The sequence below is a fragment of the Lithobates pipiens genome, unplaced genomic scaffold (assembly GCF_037356315.1).
Source record: "Lithobates pipiens isolate NorthernLeopardFrog02 unplaced genomic scaffold, aLitPip1_a1.2 Scaffold_16, whole genome shotgun sequence".
In the NCBI taxonomy this organism is placed as follows: domain Eukaryota; kingdom Metazoa; phylum Chordata; class Amphibia; order Anura; family Ranidae; genus Lithobates; species Lithobates pipiens.
The window spans coordinates 601,422,676-601,444,099 of NW_027507748.1; the positions used below are offsets into that span (position 1 = coordinate 601,422,676).

The 21,424-nt window shown below is 46.0% G+C and overlaps 1 protein-coding gene across 3 annotated transcripts in view; it reads left to right on the forward strand.

Moving 5' to 3' along the window:
* RNF17 (ring finger protein 17) overlaps positions 1 to 21,424 on the forward strand; it is an 881,806-nt gene that overhangs the window by 795,100 nt on the left and 65,282 nt on the right. For all 3 annotated transcript variants that reach the window (XM_077483977.1, XM_077483979.1, XM_077483978.1), the window contains exon 34: positions 6,870 to 7,014. In XM_077483977.1, coding sequence (XP_077340103.1) covers positions 6,870 to 7,014 — 145 coding nt within the window. The remainder of the gene's footprint in view (positions 1 to 6,869; positions 7,015 to 21,424) is intronic.

A 21,424-nucleotide genomic window follows, 5' to 3' on the forward strand; every position in this document is an offset into this window, starting at 1 on the left:
ACTAAAATGTGTCCTTGATATTTATGCTCAACCCCTTTAAATTAAAACTGAAAGTCTGCACTTCAAAGTAATTTGCATTGTTTTGTTTTAATTTTATTCTGGCGGCATACCGAGCCAAAAGTATGAAAACTGTGCCTGTGTCCAAATATATATTAACCTGTGTGTGTGTGAGATATAGCTATAAATAGGGAGATTATATATATATATATATATATATATATATATATATATATATATATATATATATAATGTGTGTGTATACAGTATCTCTCAAAAGTGAGTACACCCCCAACATTTTTGTAAATATTTTATTATATCTTTTTATGTGACAACACTGAAGAAATTACACTTGGCTACAATGTAAATAGTGAGTATACAGCCTGCATAACAGTGTAAATTTGCTGTCCCCTCAAAATAACTCAACACACAACCATTAATGTCTAAACCGCTGGCAACAAAAGTGAGTACACCCCTAAGTGAAAATGTCCAAGTGTCAATATTTTGTGTGGCCACCATTATTTTCCAGCACTGCCATAACCCTCTGGCATATGAAGTTCACCAGCGCTTCACAGGTTACCATCTTGCGCTCCTCAACCTTCCATTTGAGGATGCCCCACAGATGCTCATTCGGGATTAGGTCTCGAGACACGCTTGGCCAATCCATCACGTTTACCCTTGATGTCTTTAGCAAGGCAGTGGTCATTTTGGGGGTGTGTTTGGGGTCATTATCATGTTGAAATACTGCCCTGTGGCCCAGTCTCTGAAGGGAGGGAGTGCTCTGCTTCAGTATGTCACAGTACATGTTGGCATTCATGGTTCCCTCAATGAACTGTAGCTTCCCAGGGCCCAGCAGCCCCAGACCATGACATTCCCACCACCATGCTTGAATGTAGGCAAGACACACTCGTCTTTGGTCTTTGTACTCGTCACCTGTTTGCCACCACACACGCTTGACACCATCTGAACCAAAGAAGTTTATCTTGGTCTCATCAGACCACAGAACATGGTTTTAGTAATCCTTGTCCTTAGTCTGCTTGTCTTCCACAAATTGTGGGCATTCTTGTGCATCTTTAGAAGAGACTTCCTTCTGGAACAACAGTCATGCAGACCAATTTGATGCAGTGTGTGACGTATGGTCTGAGCACTGAAAGGCTAACCCCACCCCTTCAACTTCTGCAGAAATGCTGGCAGCACTCATATGTCTAGTTCCCAAAGACAACCTCTGGATATGATGCTGAGCATGTGCACACAACTTCTTTGGTGGCTTCTTTCATGGCGAGGCCTGTTCTGAGTGGAACCTGTCCTGTTAAACTGCTGTATGGTCTTGGCCACCATGCTGCAGCTCAGTTTTAGGGTCTTGCCAATCTCCTTTATAGCATTGGCCATCTTTATGTAGAGCAACATTTTTTTTTTCAAATCCTCAGAGAGTTCTTTGCCATGAGGTGCCATGTTGAACTTCCAGTAAACAGTAGCGACAACACCAAATTTAACACACCTGCTCCCCATTCACACCTGAGACCTTGTAACACTAACGAGTCACATGACACTGGGGAGGGAAAATGGCTAATTGGGCCCAATTTGGACATTTTCACTTAGGGGTGTACTCGCTTTTGTTGCCAGCAGTTTAGACATTAATGGCTGTGTTGAGTTACATTGAGAGGACAGCAAATTTACACTGTTATACAAACTGTACACTCACTACTTTACATTGTAGCAAAGTCACTTATTCAGTATTGTCACGTGAAGAAATATAATAAAATATTTACAAAAATGTAAGGGGTGTACTCACTTTTGTGAAATACTGTATGTGTGTATATGTATGTGTAGGCATGGTCTCGACGGGTAGCATCCACATAAATTGCAGGATCCTAGGCTTCCCAGCAGAACATTTCCCAAAGCATCACAATGCCTCCTTCAGCTTTCCTCTTTCTCATAGTACACCTTGGTGCCATCTCTTCACCAGGTAAGTGACACACATGCACCCAGCCATCTACATGATCTAAAAGAAAACTTGATTTATCAGACTGGGCCACCTTCTTACATTGCTCTGTGGTCCAATTTTGATACTCATATTTCCACTGTAGGAGCTTTTAAATGTATGTAATCACAGGTTGGCATGGGCACCCTGACTGGTCTACAGCTACTCGGTCCTATTTGCATCAAACTACAATGCACCGTGTGTTCTGACAGCTTTCTGTTGGACCCAGCATTAACTTTTTCAGCAACTTAAAGTAATTGTAAAGTCTTGTTTAAAAAATAAAATAAAACATGTTATACTTACCTGCTCTATTGCAGTGGATTTGCACAGAACAGCCAGGATCCTCCTCTTCTCGGATCCCTCTTTGCTGTTCCTGGCCCCTTCCTCCTGTCGAGTGCCCCTTCTTTTGTCACATTCCGTAACCCATCACATTTTGCTACCCCCTGGAGTCCGCATACAAGTTGCCTCCATATGTGTTCCAACACTGTTGTAAGACCACTTTACCACAGGGCCCCTCACAGACTTGCTTCGCTTGCCTTGCTTCGGGCTTGGCTTCGCTCGACATAATTATAATTTGACTCTATGTCCACTTGGATGGTGGGACTTGAATCTGAACTCAGGTGTGGCCACAAAATTCCACGCAAGAGCAGATTGCCACCATGTTGGAACGCATATGGCGGTGTTGCGCATGCGCAGTTCAGTTGGTAGCCAGATGTGATGGGTCACCATATGTGATGAAACATCCCCACAGCAAGCCACATCCTACGAGGGCAGCTGAGCTGCAGCTCCGTGTTTCCATTCAGACACAGAGCTGCCGGTTGGTCCCACCCCATCTCTCCCCTGATTGGATAAACTGACTTTGACGGCTACAGGAGCCAATGGCTCTCTTGCTGTGTCTTAGACAATCGGGAGGGAGAATTTCAGGCGGCTGAGGGATTTATGGACGTCGCTGGATAGAGATTTGGGCTCAGGTAAGTGTTGGGGTGTGCTGGGGAGGGTGCTACACATAGAAGGCTTTTTATCTTAATGCATACAATGCATTAAGATAAAAAAAACCTTCTGCCTTTACAACTCCTTTAACCACTTGGGATCCGCGCTATTGCCGAATGACGGCATTAGCGCGGACCTAGATTGCCGGGACTACGTCTATTGACGTCGTCCCGGTTACGAGCGGCCTGCGCGCCCCCTGAGGGGCGCGCGCGGCACGCTCTGTGATCGGCGAGTCCGTGAGACTCGCCTGATCACCGATCCGTGTAAGGGGTCGATCCCGACCCCTTATCACGTGATCAGCTGTCAGCCAATGACAGCTGATCATGTGATAAAACGGAGCCGGTAATCGGCTAGTATTCCTCCTCGCGCTGACAGCGCGAGGAGAAAAAAAAAAGCCGATCGCCGGCGGCCGTGTTCGGGACATCAGTCCCGATCACGGCCAGCAATTCAAGCGGACACCTGCCCCCTGCCAGTGCCCACCTGCCACCCGCAGTGCCATCCTGAAATAAAGTAAGTGCCCCCCTGTCAGTGCCACCCAGCAGTGCCCATAGTGCCCACAGTGCCACCCAGCAGTGCCCACAGTGCCACCCACAGTGCCACCCAAAATCTGCCTCAAAGGTGCTGCACCCCAGTGCCGCCCATCAGTGCCCAGCAGTGCCGCCCAGCAGTGCCACCTATCAGAGCCACCTATCAGTGCCACCTATCAGTCCCATCTATCTGTGGTACCTATCAGTGCCCATCCGTGCCACCCATCCGTGCCATCTTATCTGTGCCCATCTTTGCCCATCAGTGCCGCCTTATCTGTGCCCATCGGTGCCGCCTTATCTGTGCCTATTAGTGCCGCCTTAACTATGCCTATCAGTGCCCACCAGTGCAGCCTATCAGTGCCCACCAATGCAGCCCATCAGTGCCCACCAATGCAGCCCATCAGTGCCCACCAATGCAGCCTATCAGTGCCGCCTAATCAGCGCACTTCAATGAAGGAGAAAAATGACCCGTTTGCAAAATTTTATAACAAACTATTAAAACATGATTTTTTTTTTTTTTGCATCTTTTTTTGTTTGTTTAGCAAAAAATAAAACTCCGAGCTGTAACTAAATACCACCAAAAGAAAGCTCTATTTGTGGGAAAAAAATGATAAAAATTTCATTTGGGTACAGTGTTGTATGACCGCGTAATTGTCACTCAAAGTGCATCAGCGCTGAAAGCTGAAAATTGGTCTGGGACTGAGGGGGGTTTAAGTGCCCAGTAAGCAAGTGGTTAATCTACAGTAACTCTTGTATTAGATTAGCCTTTGCTGGACCTTGGCCGCTTATGACGCTGTCACCAGTTTTCCTTTCTTGGACTATTGTAAGGTTCTGACCACTGCAGAGCTAGAGCATTCTATAAGAGGTGCACTTCTGGAGATGCTCTGACCCTGTTGTCTAACCATTACAGTTTTGTCAGTCGCTCTTGTCATTTGCCCATTTTTTTATTTTTTTATGCTTTCAACATGTCAACTTCAGAGACATTGTTCACTTGGTAACTAATATATACCATCCGTTTTCAGATTCCATCATAACACGATAACCAAGGTTATTCACTTTACCTGTCAATGGTCATAATAATGGCTGATTTCTATATGTAATTTTAACCACTTCAGCCCCTGACCAATTGTCAGCCTAAGGACCAGAGGTCTTTTTTACAATTTTGCACTGCACTGCTTTAACTGGTAATTGTGCGGCCATGCAATGTTGTACCCAAACGAAATTTGCGTAATTTTCTTCCCACAAATAGAGCTTTCTTTTGATGGTATTTGATTGCCTCTGAGATATTTATTTGTTACGATATAAAAGGAAAACAAAATAAAAAAAAAAAAAAAAAATATTTTCTACTTTTTGTTATAAGAAAAATCGAATGAACTAAATTTTAGTCATACATTTAGGCCAAAATGTATTCAGCCACATGTCTTTAGTAAAAAAAAAAATGTCAAAAAAACTGTTAGCAATCGCAGGGATCAGGCCTGACTCTGCAAACTCTGCAGTTATGCATTTAGTGTTTTGTAAGTGACAGTGATCGATTGATACTGCACTTGGGTGGGCCGGGCGGAGGGGCAAAACGCAGGTGCTAGCAGGTATCTGGGCTGATCCTGCTAACAATGCGTTTTTTTTGGAACCCTAAACTGCTGGGGACGCTAGTATAGATCTGATCAGATATTGATCTGTTCAGATTCTATACCACTACGGGAGGTTTATGCTTTGCGCGTGGGTGTTAGCGGTACTGGCACTAACCTAGTGCTGCCGGGGGTGAAGCAGACCCTGACCCTAAAACCTAATTGATATCACCTGCCGGGTGATCAGGGGGTTAGACCTTTATTGGGTAATAAATGGTGGGTGCCCTGATGCTACAAAAAGCAAACTAACTAATCAGAGTCACCCGTAACACTTATACGGTGATCACTGGTGAAAGGGTTAACTAGGGGCAATCAGGGGGTTAAAACCATTATTGGGTAGTATATGGGGGTACCTAGCGCTATAAAAACCTGGCGGTGAACCTAAAAAAATAACTAGCTACCTAGCGGCACCAGTGACACTAATGCAGCGATCAGAAAAACGATTGCTTAGTGATACTGGCAAAAGGGGGTGAAAGGGTTAACTAGGGGCAATCAGGGGGTTAAAAACGTTATTGGGTAGTATATGGGGGTACCTAGCGCTATAAAAACCTGGTGGCGAACCTAAAAAAATAACTAGCTACCTAGCGGCACTAGTGACACTAATGCAGCGACCTGAAAAACGTTCGCTTAGTGACACTGGCAAAAGGGGGTGAAAGGGTTAACTCTAAGGGCAATCAGGGGGTTAAACCTTTATTGAGGGGTAGGGGGCTACCTTGGACCTAACACTAACTGCCCTGGCAGTTTTTACTGTCACAACTGACACTAAATGCAGTGATCAGTAAATAAATGATCACTGCAATCTGTGACTGGGATCGGGGGGGGAATTTGTGTGCCTATGTGTACCTACATGTCAGTGTACTGTTTTGTGCACTTACTTTCTGTGTTCTACTCGCAGTCCGCTCAAAAAGACACAATACACAGCGGGGGGAGCTTCTCATTCGCCAGGAGCGATCGAGAGGGGATGGCCAGAAACCAACGGCCATCCCCTCATCCCGGATCGCTCCTAAAGCGAAACGGACCGCCGCATCCAGCGGGAGGGGGTCCGATGTATGTGCTTGTGCCTGCACATGCCATTCTGCTGACGTACATTGCCATGCGGCGGTCCTTAAGTGGTAAAAAACTTCTGAATTTAGAAAAAAAAAAAAATAATATAGACCCAAAACATTTTTGCTTAATTACAATGGTATGGCACCCCACCCCTTCAACTTCTGCAGTCATACTAGCATGTGTCAAACACCAGGCGGCCCGCCAGGCCATTGCAAGTGGCACTCACACCTCTCTTGCAGTTGCAGCATGCCCCTTGCCTCCGCCCCCCACCTTGTCTCAGCAGTCGGCATCACAGAGGAGGACGGAACGCCTCTGCTAGATCCAGTGCTTCTGTCTAGCTGTGGAGAGGCACTGTCTCTGCTGCCCGCAGCCCCCCCCCCCCCCCCCCCCCAATCCTCCTCACGGACTCAACACTTTCTGCTTCCCTAATCCGCCTGCCCCCAGCTTCTTCTCTGCAGCAGCACAAGGTTTACGGGGTTGCCCTGTGATGTAAAGGGAGGGTGGGGGGCCCTTAATGGTGGGGGTGGGATGCTCTGAACATCTAGCCTTACAGATAAAACCAGTCCTTTGAGAACAACCATAATGCTGATGTGGCCTGTGATGAAAAAGTTTGATATTTGACATCCCTGTATTAGCCCATGGTATGTTGGATATAATCTGCTTTGTGTGTGTAATGCATCGTTTATGTTCTCTCCTGCATAGATGTTTATTTGCATTAAGAACAGAGGAGAGATGTCACACATCAGCAATGAAAATCAAGAAAGTGACTGTGACACAGTTGAAATCAAACTGAAAGAAATCAACAACAAAACAAATAATTTACCATGCTTGACAGATTTTAAAACAGGTACTGTGGGATATATAAAAAATAGTCTGTTTTGGAACTATGGTAGTGCTTAGATTCCTAATCCAATAAACAGATCTTGAGGAGATCTCTAATTGCCTGGCATTATTAATCTTTTTTTATTTTATTTTTTGTTTCAATAGTTTTTATTTGTTTTTCACAATTTCCATAGTTCACAAAAGTATAACATGTTAAAACATTTTCGCAATCATATGCATAACATCATATTTGAACGCTAATGTAAACTTTCCAAGATATGGAGCCATATTGACATCTATCTATATGTTATTGGCATTGTTGCTATCACATTCGTGATTCTCTAGTGGGATCAGCTTCTATACCAACATGTCAAATTTATATTCCTATAAATTGACCCCTATTAACCTGTCAGCTCCATTTCAGGTTTTAATGAGTATGATTGTACCCATTAGGATATAGTAGAAAGGATAGAGTATAAAGTGAGATCTTTCAGATCTGAAAGAGAGAAAGGAGACTCTCGTACCCTGACCTCTACCTACCACCCCCCCACCCCCTGAACCAACTACAGTAACACCACCCGTGAACCCTCCGCTAGATACTGAATCCATGGATTCCATATTTTTTCAAACGGCTGATAGGTTATTCAGAAAATGTGCTATATGTCCATATCTAAAACACTCTGAGGTCGGAAGTTGATATGTATTCTCCAGCACCTTTCTTGTTAAAATACCTCTATGATCACACATATCTGCAATTCTCAGAGATTGAAAGTTGTGAGATTTACGTAGTCTATCCCAGATGCTCAGAGAAGTTGAGAGTGCTGGACATAAAATTGGGGGCCTCTTTTTAGGAGGTAACCAAATAATGGAAGAGATTAAGTGCGTTCTGCAGGCTTTAGCTTCCATCTGCATCCAAATTGGATGAGGGCATGAGCTATGGAATCTAGTGAGATGTGCCAGCTGGGCAGCATGATAATATTTGAGCAGGTCTGGGAATCCCAGTTCACCCTTGTTCTTGGGAGCATATAGTGTGCGGCTGTTCACCCTAGGCCTCTTATTCCCCCAGATAAATGCTAAGAGTCTAGTTTGAAATGATTTTAGATCAATTTTGGCTAAAGCCACTGGTAGTGTTCTAAAAAGGTACAACAACCTAGGGAGCACATTCATTTTGACCGAGTATAGTCTGCCAAACCACGACGGCGGGTGGAGCGACCATCTAGTGAGATCCGCCCCTATAATTTTGAACAATGCAGGGTAATTCTGGGAGTACAGTGTGTTGCATGATGGGGTGAGACTTATTCCAAGATATGGGAGGGCATGTGTTTTCCAGGTGAACTTATAAGACCTTTTTAGAGTGGAGACCATGGTTTCTTCCAGGGAAATGTTCATGGCCTGTGATTTGTCATGATTTATCCTTAAAGCGGAGGTCCACCCTAAAGTGGACCTTCCGCTCATCGGAACCCTCCCCCCCTCCGGTGCCACAATCGGCACCTTTCAGGGGGGAGGGGGGTGCAGTTACCTGGATAATCCAGGTAACTGCACCCACTTCCGGGATAGCTCTCTGCGGAAAGGGGCGTAACTTGCGCCCCTTTCCACAAGTGCCCGCCCCTTCCCGCAAGTGCCCCGCTGCCTGCTGGGAAACACACAGATCCCAGAGGCAGCGGGGACCGTCCTCATTGCGCAGCATGGCTCGCGCATGCGCAGTAGGGAACTGGGAAATTAAGCCGAAAGGCTCCATTTCCTGATTCCCATACCCAAGATGGCGGCGGCAGCACTCGAGTGTCGATCTAGAGATCGGCTTCGGGTGCCGACATCGCGGGCGCGCTGGACAGGTAAGTGTCACTATTTTAAAAGTCAGCAGCTGCAGTATTTGTAGCTGCTGGCTTTTAAAAAAAAAAAAAAAAACGCAGAGTCCCGGTGGACTCCCGCTTTAAGCCCGAAATTATAGAGAATGGTTTAAGTATGGCGTATAGATTGGGGGGGGGGGGGGTAGTAATGGGAGATGAGATTGCTAACAACATATCATCTGCAAAGAGGATGCATTTATTTTCTATGCCCCCACAATCTATGCCTTTGACATCTAATGAGGCTCATATCCTTATCGCTAGCGGCTCTAATGCTAACACGAAGAGCAGCGGGGACAGTGGACAACCCTGGCGTGTTCCTCTTTGTATTTTGATTGGGTCTGAGAAATATCCCTTTATACTTAATGCTGCTGTGGGGGAGCTGTATAAAGTGTTAAGAAATCTACATTCCAGGACAAATAGAAGGTAGTCCCAAGATAGGGAATCAAATGCTTTGTGTATGTCTAACGATAGCAGCATTCCCCCACACCCGCGTCCACCCAGCCCGAGTGGATTGCTGATATGATGTCTATTACCCTTCTTGTTTTGGTCCGTCGATTGGCGATTCGGGTGGATATATTTTGCTAGAAATTAGTTCATTCTGACTGCCAGGATATTTGTTATAATTTTTAAGTCTGTATTGATCAATGAAATGGGGCGATAATTCTCACAACTGCCATGATCTTTCCCCAGTTTCGGAAGGACATATATAAATGCTTTGTTTTCTTGGTCAGGTAGGGCCCGTGCCCTTTCTGATCACATTAAAAAAGGTACAAAGATGTGGAGTCAGAACTTCGTGAAATTTTCTATAGTGCATATGCCTGAAAACCCATCTGGTCCTGGTGCCTTTGAAGAATTAAGACTTGATTGCCTGTACTATTTCTGTTTTGGTGAATGCCTGATCCATGAGTTTGATATGTTCCTTCTCTATTTTTGGAAGAGGGATATGTTTAAAGAATTCCTCCATTTTGTTAGTTTCTACTTTTTCTGAGGCCCTTTAGAGTTTAGCATAGAATTCCGTGAATTCTGTCACTATTCGCTCGGTGGATTCTGACTAAGCTGACCATTAGTTATTCACAGCTTGGGTAGCACTGATGTGTAAGGCCAGGGCCCTAACTTCCTTGCTAATAGTGTTTATCCCCCATTGTGTAGTACCTGGCATTATTAATCTTAAATTAATTTGCAGCAAGTCCAAAGGAAATAAAGTGGGTATAGAAAGGAATCGCCGCCTTTATAATAATCAAATTTTGCTGCTTTGCAGCCTGAAATGAAAACAGTTTCTCTTACGTTCACCGACTGACACTGCTCCTCTCTTTGCCATTGGGTTGTTATGCCACCTTTAGGAGAAAACTACGCATAACATGTTATGAAAAACACAGAACTTTTAGTTCTCCCCAATGGGGCGGTCCCTTAGGTAACAACCCCCCAGCCTACCATGCAGCCTCACTTTTATTTTGCCTAGTGACGGAGAAGGACCTAGGAACCCTGTGGGCCCATCGGTCTGTGTTTTTTTCTGCATTAATTTTGCTTTTTGCGCAAGACTAAAGATCCTGTGATCTGCTATCAACAGCCGGCTGGGTGACAAGCTGAATACTCTTATCCTTGTAGTCTCCCCAGCCTGGACAGCAAGTGTGTGCAAACCGGTGCTCCGCACTGGGCCAGCCACGACATGCCTAAGTTCCAGAGGTGGTCGGTGAGCGTAATTGCTCCGGGGCACACATATGACCGGGCTACTGATGTCTGCTTCAGTGTGCTGGGCCAGCAGCCACCCCGTACTGATCGGAGAGTGAGTCTGATGGAATGTCTCCCAGCTCTGCAGGACTGGCAAGTACAGCTCTCCCTGCCTCGGTGGGGCTGAGTAGCTGGGCATTCCCTGGGAGGTCGATTCGGGGGTTTCTAACCTCCCTCTCTTCTGTCCATGTCCCTATCTTCCCTCCCCCCCTTCCCTGTGGGGATGCTGCATGGACTGCTGAGTGGTGTGTGTGCCATAGACAGGGGCTCTTGGGGGGGGGGGGGGGGTTGTGCTGGCTGGCTGTGCCCTAGATGTGTCTCTCCCTGGTTGTGTCTGGAGGCTGTGTCTGTTGATCGCTGCAGCGCTGTTTCACCGCCATTTCTGTGCTTGTTTTTCACTGTCCCTCGTGGTATAGAGTGCTCGGCAGCCATTTTTGGTATGACCAAGGAGCAGCTTGCTCTGTGGCCATTTTCCCTGTGATTATGTCCTTTATACTGGGCGCTCGGCGGCCATTTTCTTGAAGCCTGAACACTAGCCTAATGCTAGCCTAACCACCTGATGGGATTTCAGTCGACCCAGGGCTTCTGGTCGGTGGAGGAATCCAAGTTGCCGATCAATCTCCTCGAGCTGAGAGTGATCAGGTCTCTCCACATGGTCGTTAAGACTTCGAGGGCGTCCGATCAGGATCCAGTCAGACAACGCCACGGCGGTGGCATACGTCAATCTCCAAGGAGAAACTGAGCTTGGCCGCCGCACGGAAGGTCGCTTACATCCTTCAGTGGGCAGAGCGACATGTACCAGCCCTGTCGGCCATTTACATCCTGGGAGTGGAGAACTGGCAGGCGGACTATTTAAGTCGCCAGATGCTGGACCCAGGCGAATGTTCACACTTCTGTGCCTGCGATGGGGCACACCAGACGTAGATCTTCTGGCCTCCCATCTCAATTGGAAGGTGCCGTGATTCATGTCCAGGACAAGAGATCCTTGGGCAGACGTGCTGGTGGCTCAGTGGGATCAGTACCAGCTGATCTATGCCTTTCCACCGCTGAAACTGTTGCCACGTCTGCTCCGTAGAGTGGAGGCAGAGGGGAGTCCAGTAATACTGATTGCCCCAGATTGGCCTCAGCGTCCCTGGTGGCACACGCCCTTTGGTGACTGCCATTAAGAGAAGACCTTCTGTCTCAAGATCGGATTCTCCATCCTGCTTTGCCATCGCTGGTTTTAAAAGCATGGCTATTGAGAGCCAGGTGTTGAGGAATCGGGGTCTTTCGGACTCGATGATCCCAACTATGCTGAGAGCATGGAAATCTTCTTCCCGGAAAAATATATCATCGTACCTGGAAGGCCTACATCATGTGTGAGGAGGAAGGATGGCGTCCACACTCCTTTACTATATCCAGGATCCTGCTATTTCTGCAGCAAGGGGTAGACCAGAAATTGACTTTAACCACTTGCTTACTGGGCACTTAAACCCCCCTCAGTCCCAGACCAATTTTCAGCTTTCAGCGCTGATGCACTTTGAATGACAATTGCGCGGTCATACAACACTGTAACCAAATTAAATTTTTATCATTTTTTTCCCACAAATAGAGCTTTCTTTTGGTGGTATTTAATTACAGCTCGGAGTTTTATTTTTGGCTAAACAAACAAAAAAAGATGCAAAAAAAAAATAAAAATCATGTTTAATAGTTTGTTATAAAATTTTGCAAACGGGTCATTTTTCTCCTTCATTGAAGTGCACTGATGAGGCGGCACTGATAGGCTGCACTGGTGGGCACTGATGGGCTGCATTGGTGGGCACTGATGGGTTGCATTGGTGGGCACTGATGGGCTGCATTGGTGGGCACTGATGGGCTGCACTGATAGGCATAGTTAAGGCGGCACTAATAGGCACAGATAAGGCGGCACCGATGGGCACAGATAAGGCGGCACCGATGGGCACAGATAAGGCAGCACTGATGAGCAAAGATGGGCACAGATAAGATGGCACGGATGGGTGGTACGGATGGGCACTGATAGGTACCACTGATAGATGGGACTGATAGGTGGCACTGATGGGCGGCACTGCTGGGCACTGGTAGATGACACTGATGGGCACGGATATGTGGCACTGGGGTGCAGCACCTTTGTTGAGGCAGATTGTGGGCACTGCTGGGTGGCACTGTGGGCACTGCTGGGTGGCACTGTGGGCACTGCTGAGTGGCACTGACGGGGGGCACTTACTTTTTATTAATGTGGCACTGGCAGGGGGCAGGTGGGGACTAGCAGGGCTGGCCGTGATTGGGACTGATGTCCCGATCACGGCCGCCGGTGATCGGCTTTTTTTTTTTTTTCTCCTCGCACTGACAGCGTGAGGAGGAATAATAGCCGATTACCGGCTCCGTTATATCACATGATCAGCTGTCATTGGCTGACAGCTGATCACGTGATAAGGGGTCGGGATCGACCCCTTGCACGGATCGGTGATCAGGCGAGTCTCGCCGATCACAGGGGGCGCGCAGGCCGCTCGTGCACGGGACGACGTCAATAGACGTAGTCCCGGAAAAGGAGATCCGCGCTGTAGCCGTCATTCGGCTATAGCGCAGGTCTCAAGTGGTTAAGCACCATTGAAGGACAAATACCAGATTTGGCTGTCTTTTTTTTTTTTTTTTTCCCGCGACGCCTGGAGTCTCACTCTCTAGTGAGCACTTTTGTTCAAGGGGTCCGACATGTCGTTCCTCTGTGTCGGGTGAATTTACCAAAGTCAGGCAGAATGGCAGGAGAACCCTGAGGTAGCACCCTCCTCAACTTGTTCTTACTAGACTGAAAATGGGAGTGTACTAGTCTCAGCTTTATGGACAGGCAGGGGAATTAGGATTCTTGAATTGATTGGATTACCTTGGATACTGTTTTCGGATGCATTTTATTTGTTCAGGATGCTTCTTTTTTTCTTGTATTATTAATGAATGGCATACACTTCAGGGAATGTATGCTTTCAGTTTTCTGTGTTATAGTTAGTTTAACCACTTACAGACCGGACCATTTTGCTGGTCAAAGACCAGACCACTTTTTGCGATTCGGCACTGCGTCGCTTTAACTGACAATTGCGCGGTCGTGCAACGTGGCTCCCAAACAAAATTGACGTCCTTTTTTTCCCACAAATAGAGCTTTCTTTTGGTGGTATTTGATCACCCCTGCGGTTTTTATTTTTTGCGCTATAAACAAAAATAGAGCGTCAATTTTGAAAAAAAAACGCATTATTTTTTACTTTTTGTTATAATAAATATCCCCCAAAAATATATAAAAAAAAACATTTTTTTTCCCTCAGTTTAGGCCAATACGTATTCTTCTACATATTTTTGGTTAAAAAAAATCGCAATAAGCGATTATTGATTGGTTTGCGCAAAAGTTATAGCGTTTACAAAATAGATAGTTTTATAGCATTTTTATTAATATTTTTTTTTTTTTTTATTAGTAATGGCGGCGATCAGCGATTTTTATTGTGACTGCGACATTGTGGGGGACCCATCGGACATTTTTGACACATTTTTGGGACCATTGTCATTTATACAGTAATCACTGCTATATAAATGCAGTGATTCCTGTGTAAATGACACTGGCAGTGAAGGGGTTAACCAGTGGGTAGCAGTGTAGGGGTTAAGTGTTCCTAGGGGTGTGTTACTAACTGTGGGGGGGTTGGGCTTTCATTTAGTGAACACTGATCTCTGCTCCAATCACATGGAGCAGAGATCAGCGTCACTAGTTGCTAGGCAGAATGGAGAAATGCTGTTAACACCCCCGGGATGCCCACGGCGATCGAGTCCGCGGCGCGCTCCCGATGGCAGGGCGGCATTGAATATTGGACGTACCTGTACGCTAATATGCCTACCCGTGCCATTCTGTCGATGTACATCGCCGTGCGCTGGTCGGGAACCGGTTAAAGTAGGTTACTATGCTTGATGTTGCACTTATTGTGCAGCTGGCTTATCCTATTTCAATGTATAACTTGTACATGAAACTTTTGGTACGCTCTGCCTTTTACAACTGTTTATACATTTTCTAATTTTATGCATAACAAAATATTTTTCTGATTAAAAAAAAAAAAAGAATTAAGGTAAATATCTGTGGGAAGGGGATTCGTATCCTGGCAATCTGGTCAGGATTCACCCCCTTTCATTCTCCTCTGATGTCAGCTGGAGTCTCCCTGCTCACTTAGGCTGTTCTGATACTGAGAATGCAGGCAGGCTGGATGTGCACAGTATGTATACAAGCAGACTGAAGTACGCACTGTGTATACAAACAGAATGGATGTGCACAGTATGTATACAGGCAGGCTGGATATGCACACTGTATAGACAGGATGGTGCACAGTATCTCCGGAAAGTGAGTACACCCCTCATATTTTTGTAAATATTTTATATTTTTTTTTTTATTATTATTATTGTACATCACAGGGCACAGAGCTGGTTATTATATTAATAACTACTTGGGTTATACTCCACCTATAGGTGAATGAACACTGGTAGATCAATCAAACAGAAAATCCTCCCCTATATATACCCTCCTACACAGGAAGCACGTCAGTTTTTTGCCAGTGTCTTTAAAATGGTGGTCACTGATATTATACATGTGCTCTTGGAGCATACTTGGAGGTCTGGATGGTTCTATTAAGAATCATGGATTTCATTTGGATCCATTTGAGAAAGCTATCAGCCAAAATGGATGGTACCCGAGCCTCATTGGAAAGAGAATATTCCTCAAGGTTTGCCTGTAATGCAGCCTTATGGCGCTGGACCCTTCATAATGGAGCCCTGTGCAGTGTTTGTTCTGACTAAGGTACTTTCCTGCATTGTGCTATACAGGTCCAGGGGAATGGACCCAACATTAAGGGGAACCCAGTCTCTGATGGTCTTTTATGACAAAGCTCACCGTGATGGGTGAAAATTGGACTCCTGTTATGTTCAGAGTCCTGCAGCAGGAATGGTAAGTGCATTTATTTGCCGTTTCTCTTTAAAAAAAATGAGAGAGAGAGATCTGACTGTTCTCCCGGTGGCCAGTGTGCTTTGTAATCATGCTGTGTACTTTTTATGTGGGCTGTGGTTTCTCCTCCAGCCACTAGAGGGTGCAGGCTCTCTCGGTATGGCCTATTTTTATAAGAAGGGCGGCCATGTGGCGACAGATTCAGCTGGGCCTCTGGAGATAATTGCAACCCATGGATACTAACAAAGTGTGAGTGCTTACTATGGGAGAACTGTGTGAACAAGTCATGATTATATGCCACATATTTACTGCTTAATCCAGGGGGACTGTTCAAACGAAAACCGCTTTTAAGTTTGACTGCTTATTTCATTTCTTGAGGTGCTAAAATGGCAGGGCAGTACAACCTACCCCCACCCCCCAAATGACCCCATTTTGGAAAGTAGACACCCTAAGGAAATTGGAGAGAGGCATGTTGAGCCCATTGAGAATCTTTTTTTTGCCCCAAGTGATTGAATAATGGCAAAGAAAATAGAAAATACACAAAGTTGTGACTAAATGATATATTGCTCACACATGCCATGGGCATATGTGGAATTACAACCCAAAATACATTTTGCTTCTTCTCCTGAGTACGGAGATACCACATGTGTGGGACTTTTTGGGAGCCTAGCTGCGTGCTGGGCCCCGAAAACCAAGCACCGCTTTCAGGATTTCTAAGGGCGTACATTTTTTATTTCACTCCTCACTACTACTCACAGTTTTTAAGGCCATTAAATGCCAAGATAACCCAGCCCCCCCCCCCCCCCCCAAATGACCCCATTTTGGAAAGTAAATACCCCAAGCTATTTTCTGAGAGGCATGGTGAGTATTTTGCAGCTCTCATTTGAAGAAAGAAAAGAAAAATGTATTTTTGTTTCCTTTTTTTTTTTTTTTTTCAATTTCTGACAAAAAGCTAGGTCTGCAAAATACTCACCATACCTATTAGCAAATAGCTTGGTGTGTCTACTTTCCAAAATGGGGTCATTTGTGCCATCTGGGCATTCCATGGCCTCCAAAACTGTGATAGGCAGTGAGGAGTGAAATAAAAAATGTACACCCTAATGCCGCATACACACGATCAGACTATCCGGCGGACCAGAGTCTGCCGGACAATCTGCACGTGTGTGGGCTCCGGCGGACTTTTTCTTTCCAAAAGTCTGGCAGACTTAGAAGTTTTGACTCGGTAGTCCAGCGGACAATCCGGCCGTCTGTGTGCTAGTCCGCCGGACTTTTGAAATGAATGGACTTGCCCACACACAGAGAAAAGACCATTCAGGGCTGAATGGGTACCCCCAATACTCATTCGCATAGGGTAGGGGGCTGGTATCTGGGGGCCCCCTTATTAAAGGTTGCTCCCGGATTCCGATAAGCTCCCCACCCGCAGACACCAACAGCCAGGGTTGTCAGGAAGGCCCTTGTCCTCGTCAACATCGGGACAAGGTGCTTTTGGGTGGGGGGGCCGCAGGGCTTCACCTTTAAGTCCATACCAGGTGACGGGCCAGAGAGGTGTCAATCTCGCCGATGGAGGCAGCGACATTGACTTCCTGCACTAGTCCTGTCTACCTGGAGCCGCTTTCAAAATGAACAGACTTTTCTCTGATTGTCCGCCGGAAAAGTCCGGTCGTGTGTGGGCAGGTTCGCTCGTTCGGAAAGTCCGGCGGACCTCCGCTACGAAGTCCGGCGGTTTGACCGCCGGATAGTCCGATCGTGTGTACGTGGCATTTGAAAGCCTGATTTTTTTTTTTTTAAAAATGGCTTTTTCCCCGCAACTTGTGTCACGATATAAGATATTCCATGGACTCGACGTGCCTCTCAGCAAATAGCTTGGGGGTGTCTACTTTCCAAAATGGGGTAATTTGGGGGAGGGGGGTTTGAACTGTCCTGGCATTTTATGCACAACATTTAGAAGCTTATGTCACATATCACCCACTCTTCTAACCACTTGAAGACAAAGCCCTTTCTGATACTTGGTTTACGTAAAAAAAATATATATATTTTTTTTTTTTTTAAGAAAATTACTTTGAACCCCCAAACATTTTAGAATTTTTTTCAAGCAAAGGCCCTAGAGATTAAAATGGTGGGTGTTTGAGTTTGTTTGTTTTTTCACACAGTATTTGCGCAGCGATTTTTCTTAGGGGAAAACACACTTTTTTAATGCACTAAAACAAACTATATTGCCCAAATGTTTGATGAAATAAAAAAGATGATTTTAGGCCGAGTACATGGATACCAAACACGACATGCTTGCAGGACAAACGTGTAGTGGCGACAAACTAAGTACGTTTTTAAAAGCCTTTACAGGTTACCACTTTGGATTTACAAAATGATTGCCCTCGATCTGACCTTTGCGGTGATACCTCACAACATGCATGGTGCAATTGCTGTTTACATTTGACGCCAGACCGACACTTGCGTGAGAGCAGGGGAGGACAGGGTTGCTTTTTTTTTTCCCCTCGTTTTTTTTTATCTTATTTTTAAACTTTAAGCTCCTTTCATTTTTTTTTTTTTATTATCTCAGGGAATGTAAATAATCCCCTATGATAGCAATAGGTAGTGACAGGTACTCTTGTTTTGAAAAAAAATGGGGTCTATTAGACCCTAGATCTCTCCTCTGCCCTCAGAGCATCTGACCACAACAAGATCGGTGTGATAAAATGAAATTTCCCAATGGCGCTGTTTAAATCTGGCTAAATCTAAGTCATGAAATGCTTGTGGCTTCCGGTTTCTTAGGCCATAGAGATGATTGGAGCCATTCCAGTGTCCGATCAGCTCTATGGTCAGCTGGCCAAATCACTGACTGCATTCTCAGGTTCCCTGTTTGGACAGGAGAGCCAGAGAAAAATGTGGGGGGGGGGGGGGCATTCCCTCCCACTGCTTGTAAAAGCAGTCTAGAGGCTAATTAGCTGCTAGAATTGCTTTTACATGAAAGCCGATTGCTGGCTGAAAAGAATGATACCAAGATGATACCAAAACCTACAGGCATCATTCTCGTATGAACACTCAAAGTCCAGCAACACCAGTACGTTGCTTGTCCTTGTTGGGCATATGTTGTAATCTTTTATTTTTTTTTATTTTTTTTTCATGCAGCCTGTTGGCTCAACAAAAAAAAAAGATTGATCGTGGGTATGCCCACCATTAGAATACCTCCCTTCATCCACCTATCTGCCCCAAAAGTTAAGAGCAAATCGCTCCTCCACCCTGCTGCCCCATGCTTCGGCATATATTCTCTTTTTTTTAAACTTTGGTGGTGAAATCACCTCCTACAGCGCTGGAGCCACGGATTTATGTATCGTGGGAGCAAACGCTGTTGCTATCAAGATTAATAAAGCCATACTGCAACTGAATGTTACATTCAGTTGCTAAGCAAATGATGGTTAACAATAAAACAATGTAACGTTACAGTATAACAGTAAGACATGCCATACCTGGAAAGCAAATACAAAAAAAAAAATAGTAAAATTGAAAACATTGTTTAATGCAATCTGTGCCTAAAATATATATATAAATATTTATATATATATATATATATATATATATAATGCCGAAGCATGGGGGCATCCGCCCCAAAAGGTAGGAGCAAATCGCTCGTCCACCCCTGCTGCCCCCATGCTTTGGCATATATGCTCTTTTTTTAACTGGTGGTGAAATCACCTCCGACAGTGCTGGAGTCACAGCTTTATGTATCGTGGGAGCAAACGCTGTTGCTGTCAAAATAAATAAATCCATGCTGCAGCTGAATAGCGTACCTGTAAACAAAAAAATGATTAACAATAAAACACAGTAAATGGTAAAGTATAAAAAAAAAATGCATACCTGAAAAGCAAACATGATAAACCAGAATAACAATAAAACATTCCAGAATAGAATACAGTAAAAAAAAAAAGCACAACAATAGAGAGAGAGAGAAAAAATGTAAGGCTGACCTGTGCTTGTAGGAGGAGTCAGGCTGCATAAAGCCTGCCCTCCTCTGCCTCCTCCCCTCGTGGACGCTGGCTCTCGTGTCGGCTCGTCCGGCTCCACGAGAGGGCGCCTGCTTGTTTCTCCTGCCCACTTCTCCTGGCGTGCTGCCGGGGGAAGGGGGGTTTTGTCTGCTTCTCCCGCCCGCCTCCTTCTCCCGGTGTTTCTGCCAGGGGGAGGTTAGGTCGCCTGCTTCTGCCGAAGGAAGGGGTGGGTTTGTCCGCCTGGTGGCTCTGGGGAGCCGATTCTCCCGCCCCCCTCGTCCTGGTGTTTCTGTCGGGGGAGGGGGGAGGTTGGGTCCCCAGCTTCTGCCGTGGAAAGGGGAGGTTCGTCCGCCTGGTGGCTCCAGGGGAGCCCTTTCTCCCGCCCCCCTCCTATTGGTGTTTCTGCCGGGGGAGGGGGGAGGATTCGATCTCCTGCCTCTGTCGAGGGGAGGGGGGTTAGTCCGCTTGGTGACTGCGGGGGGAGATGCTTCTCCCACCCGCCTCCTTCTGCCAGGGGCAGGTTAGGTCACCTGCTTCTTCCGAGGGAGGGGGTGTTCGCCTGGGGGCTCCGGGGAGCCGCTTCTCCCAGCCGCCTCCTTCTCCTGGTGGTTCTGGAGGGGGGAGGATTCGGTCACCTAGTTATGCCGGGGGAGGGGGGGGTCCATCCACCTGCTGGCCCCAGGGGAACCTAAACTGCAGAACTTACCCACCCGCTTTTCCCGGTGTCCACCGGGGGAGGGGGGTTCGGTCGCCCAACGGCTCCGGTCCTTGGTGATCTGCATCCGGGGGGGGGGGTACCCTTCCGATCCTCTCGGTGTGGGTGGTGTTAATGGCTGCCGTCCGCCAGCTCCTCTTTCACGCAGATCCGATATCGTTTTGATCTCGCAGGTAGGGTAAGTGTTTACTGGCGTGCAATTTACATTTTCTCATGCGATTTTATGGTTCTCATGCGATTTTTACGGTTCTCATGCGATTTTTACGGTTCTCATGCAATTTTACGGTTTCTCATATAGTTACAATTTTCTCATGCAATTTACGGTTTCTCGTGCAATTTACGTTTTCTCATGCTGCTATGTCCTCATGTGTGTTTCACGTTCTCATGGGCTGTACTTTCTCATGCAATGTACACACTGATGGAAATTATGGTTCTTATGCAATTCACGTTCCCATGTGATGTACGTTCTCATGTGGCGTACATTCTCACAAGGTTACGTTCTCATGTGGTGTTATTCTTGTACAAATCACATTGGTTTCGTTGTTAATTGATGTCCCACAATCTTCCCGCCTGTAGTCCACACATCATACGTATACGTTCACCATTACACGTTTACTACTACCCACCACAGTATGTGGGTACCTTAGCCCTGAGTAGGGATGAGCCGAACACCCCCCGGTTCGGTTCGCACCAGAACTTGCGAACGACCCCCGCGTTCGTTACGAACGTTAGAACCCCATTGAAGTCTATGGGACTCGAACGTTCGAAATGGAAAGTGCTAATTTTAACGGCTAATATGCAAGATAGTGTCCTAAAAAGGGTTTGGGGACCTGCCTCCTGCCTCAGGGGACATGGGTCACTGCAAAAAAAAGTTTTAAAAACTGCCGTTTTGGCGGGAGCACTGATTTTAATGACGATTAAAGTGAAAAAAAAGGTGAAATATTCCTTTAAATATGGTGCCTGGGGGGTGTCTGTAGTATGCCTGTGAAGTGCCACGTGTTTCCCGTGTTTAGAACAGTCCCTGCACAAAATGACATTAAACGGAAATAACACCATTTAAAACTGCTTGCGGTTTTAATGTTATATCTGGTTCCTGCAATATGGTTGAAAATCATTCAGAAAAATGGCATGGGTAGCCCTCCCTGCCCATTACCAGCCTATTTGGGTCTTGTACGCATATTAAGGGGAACCCCGTACCCATATTA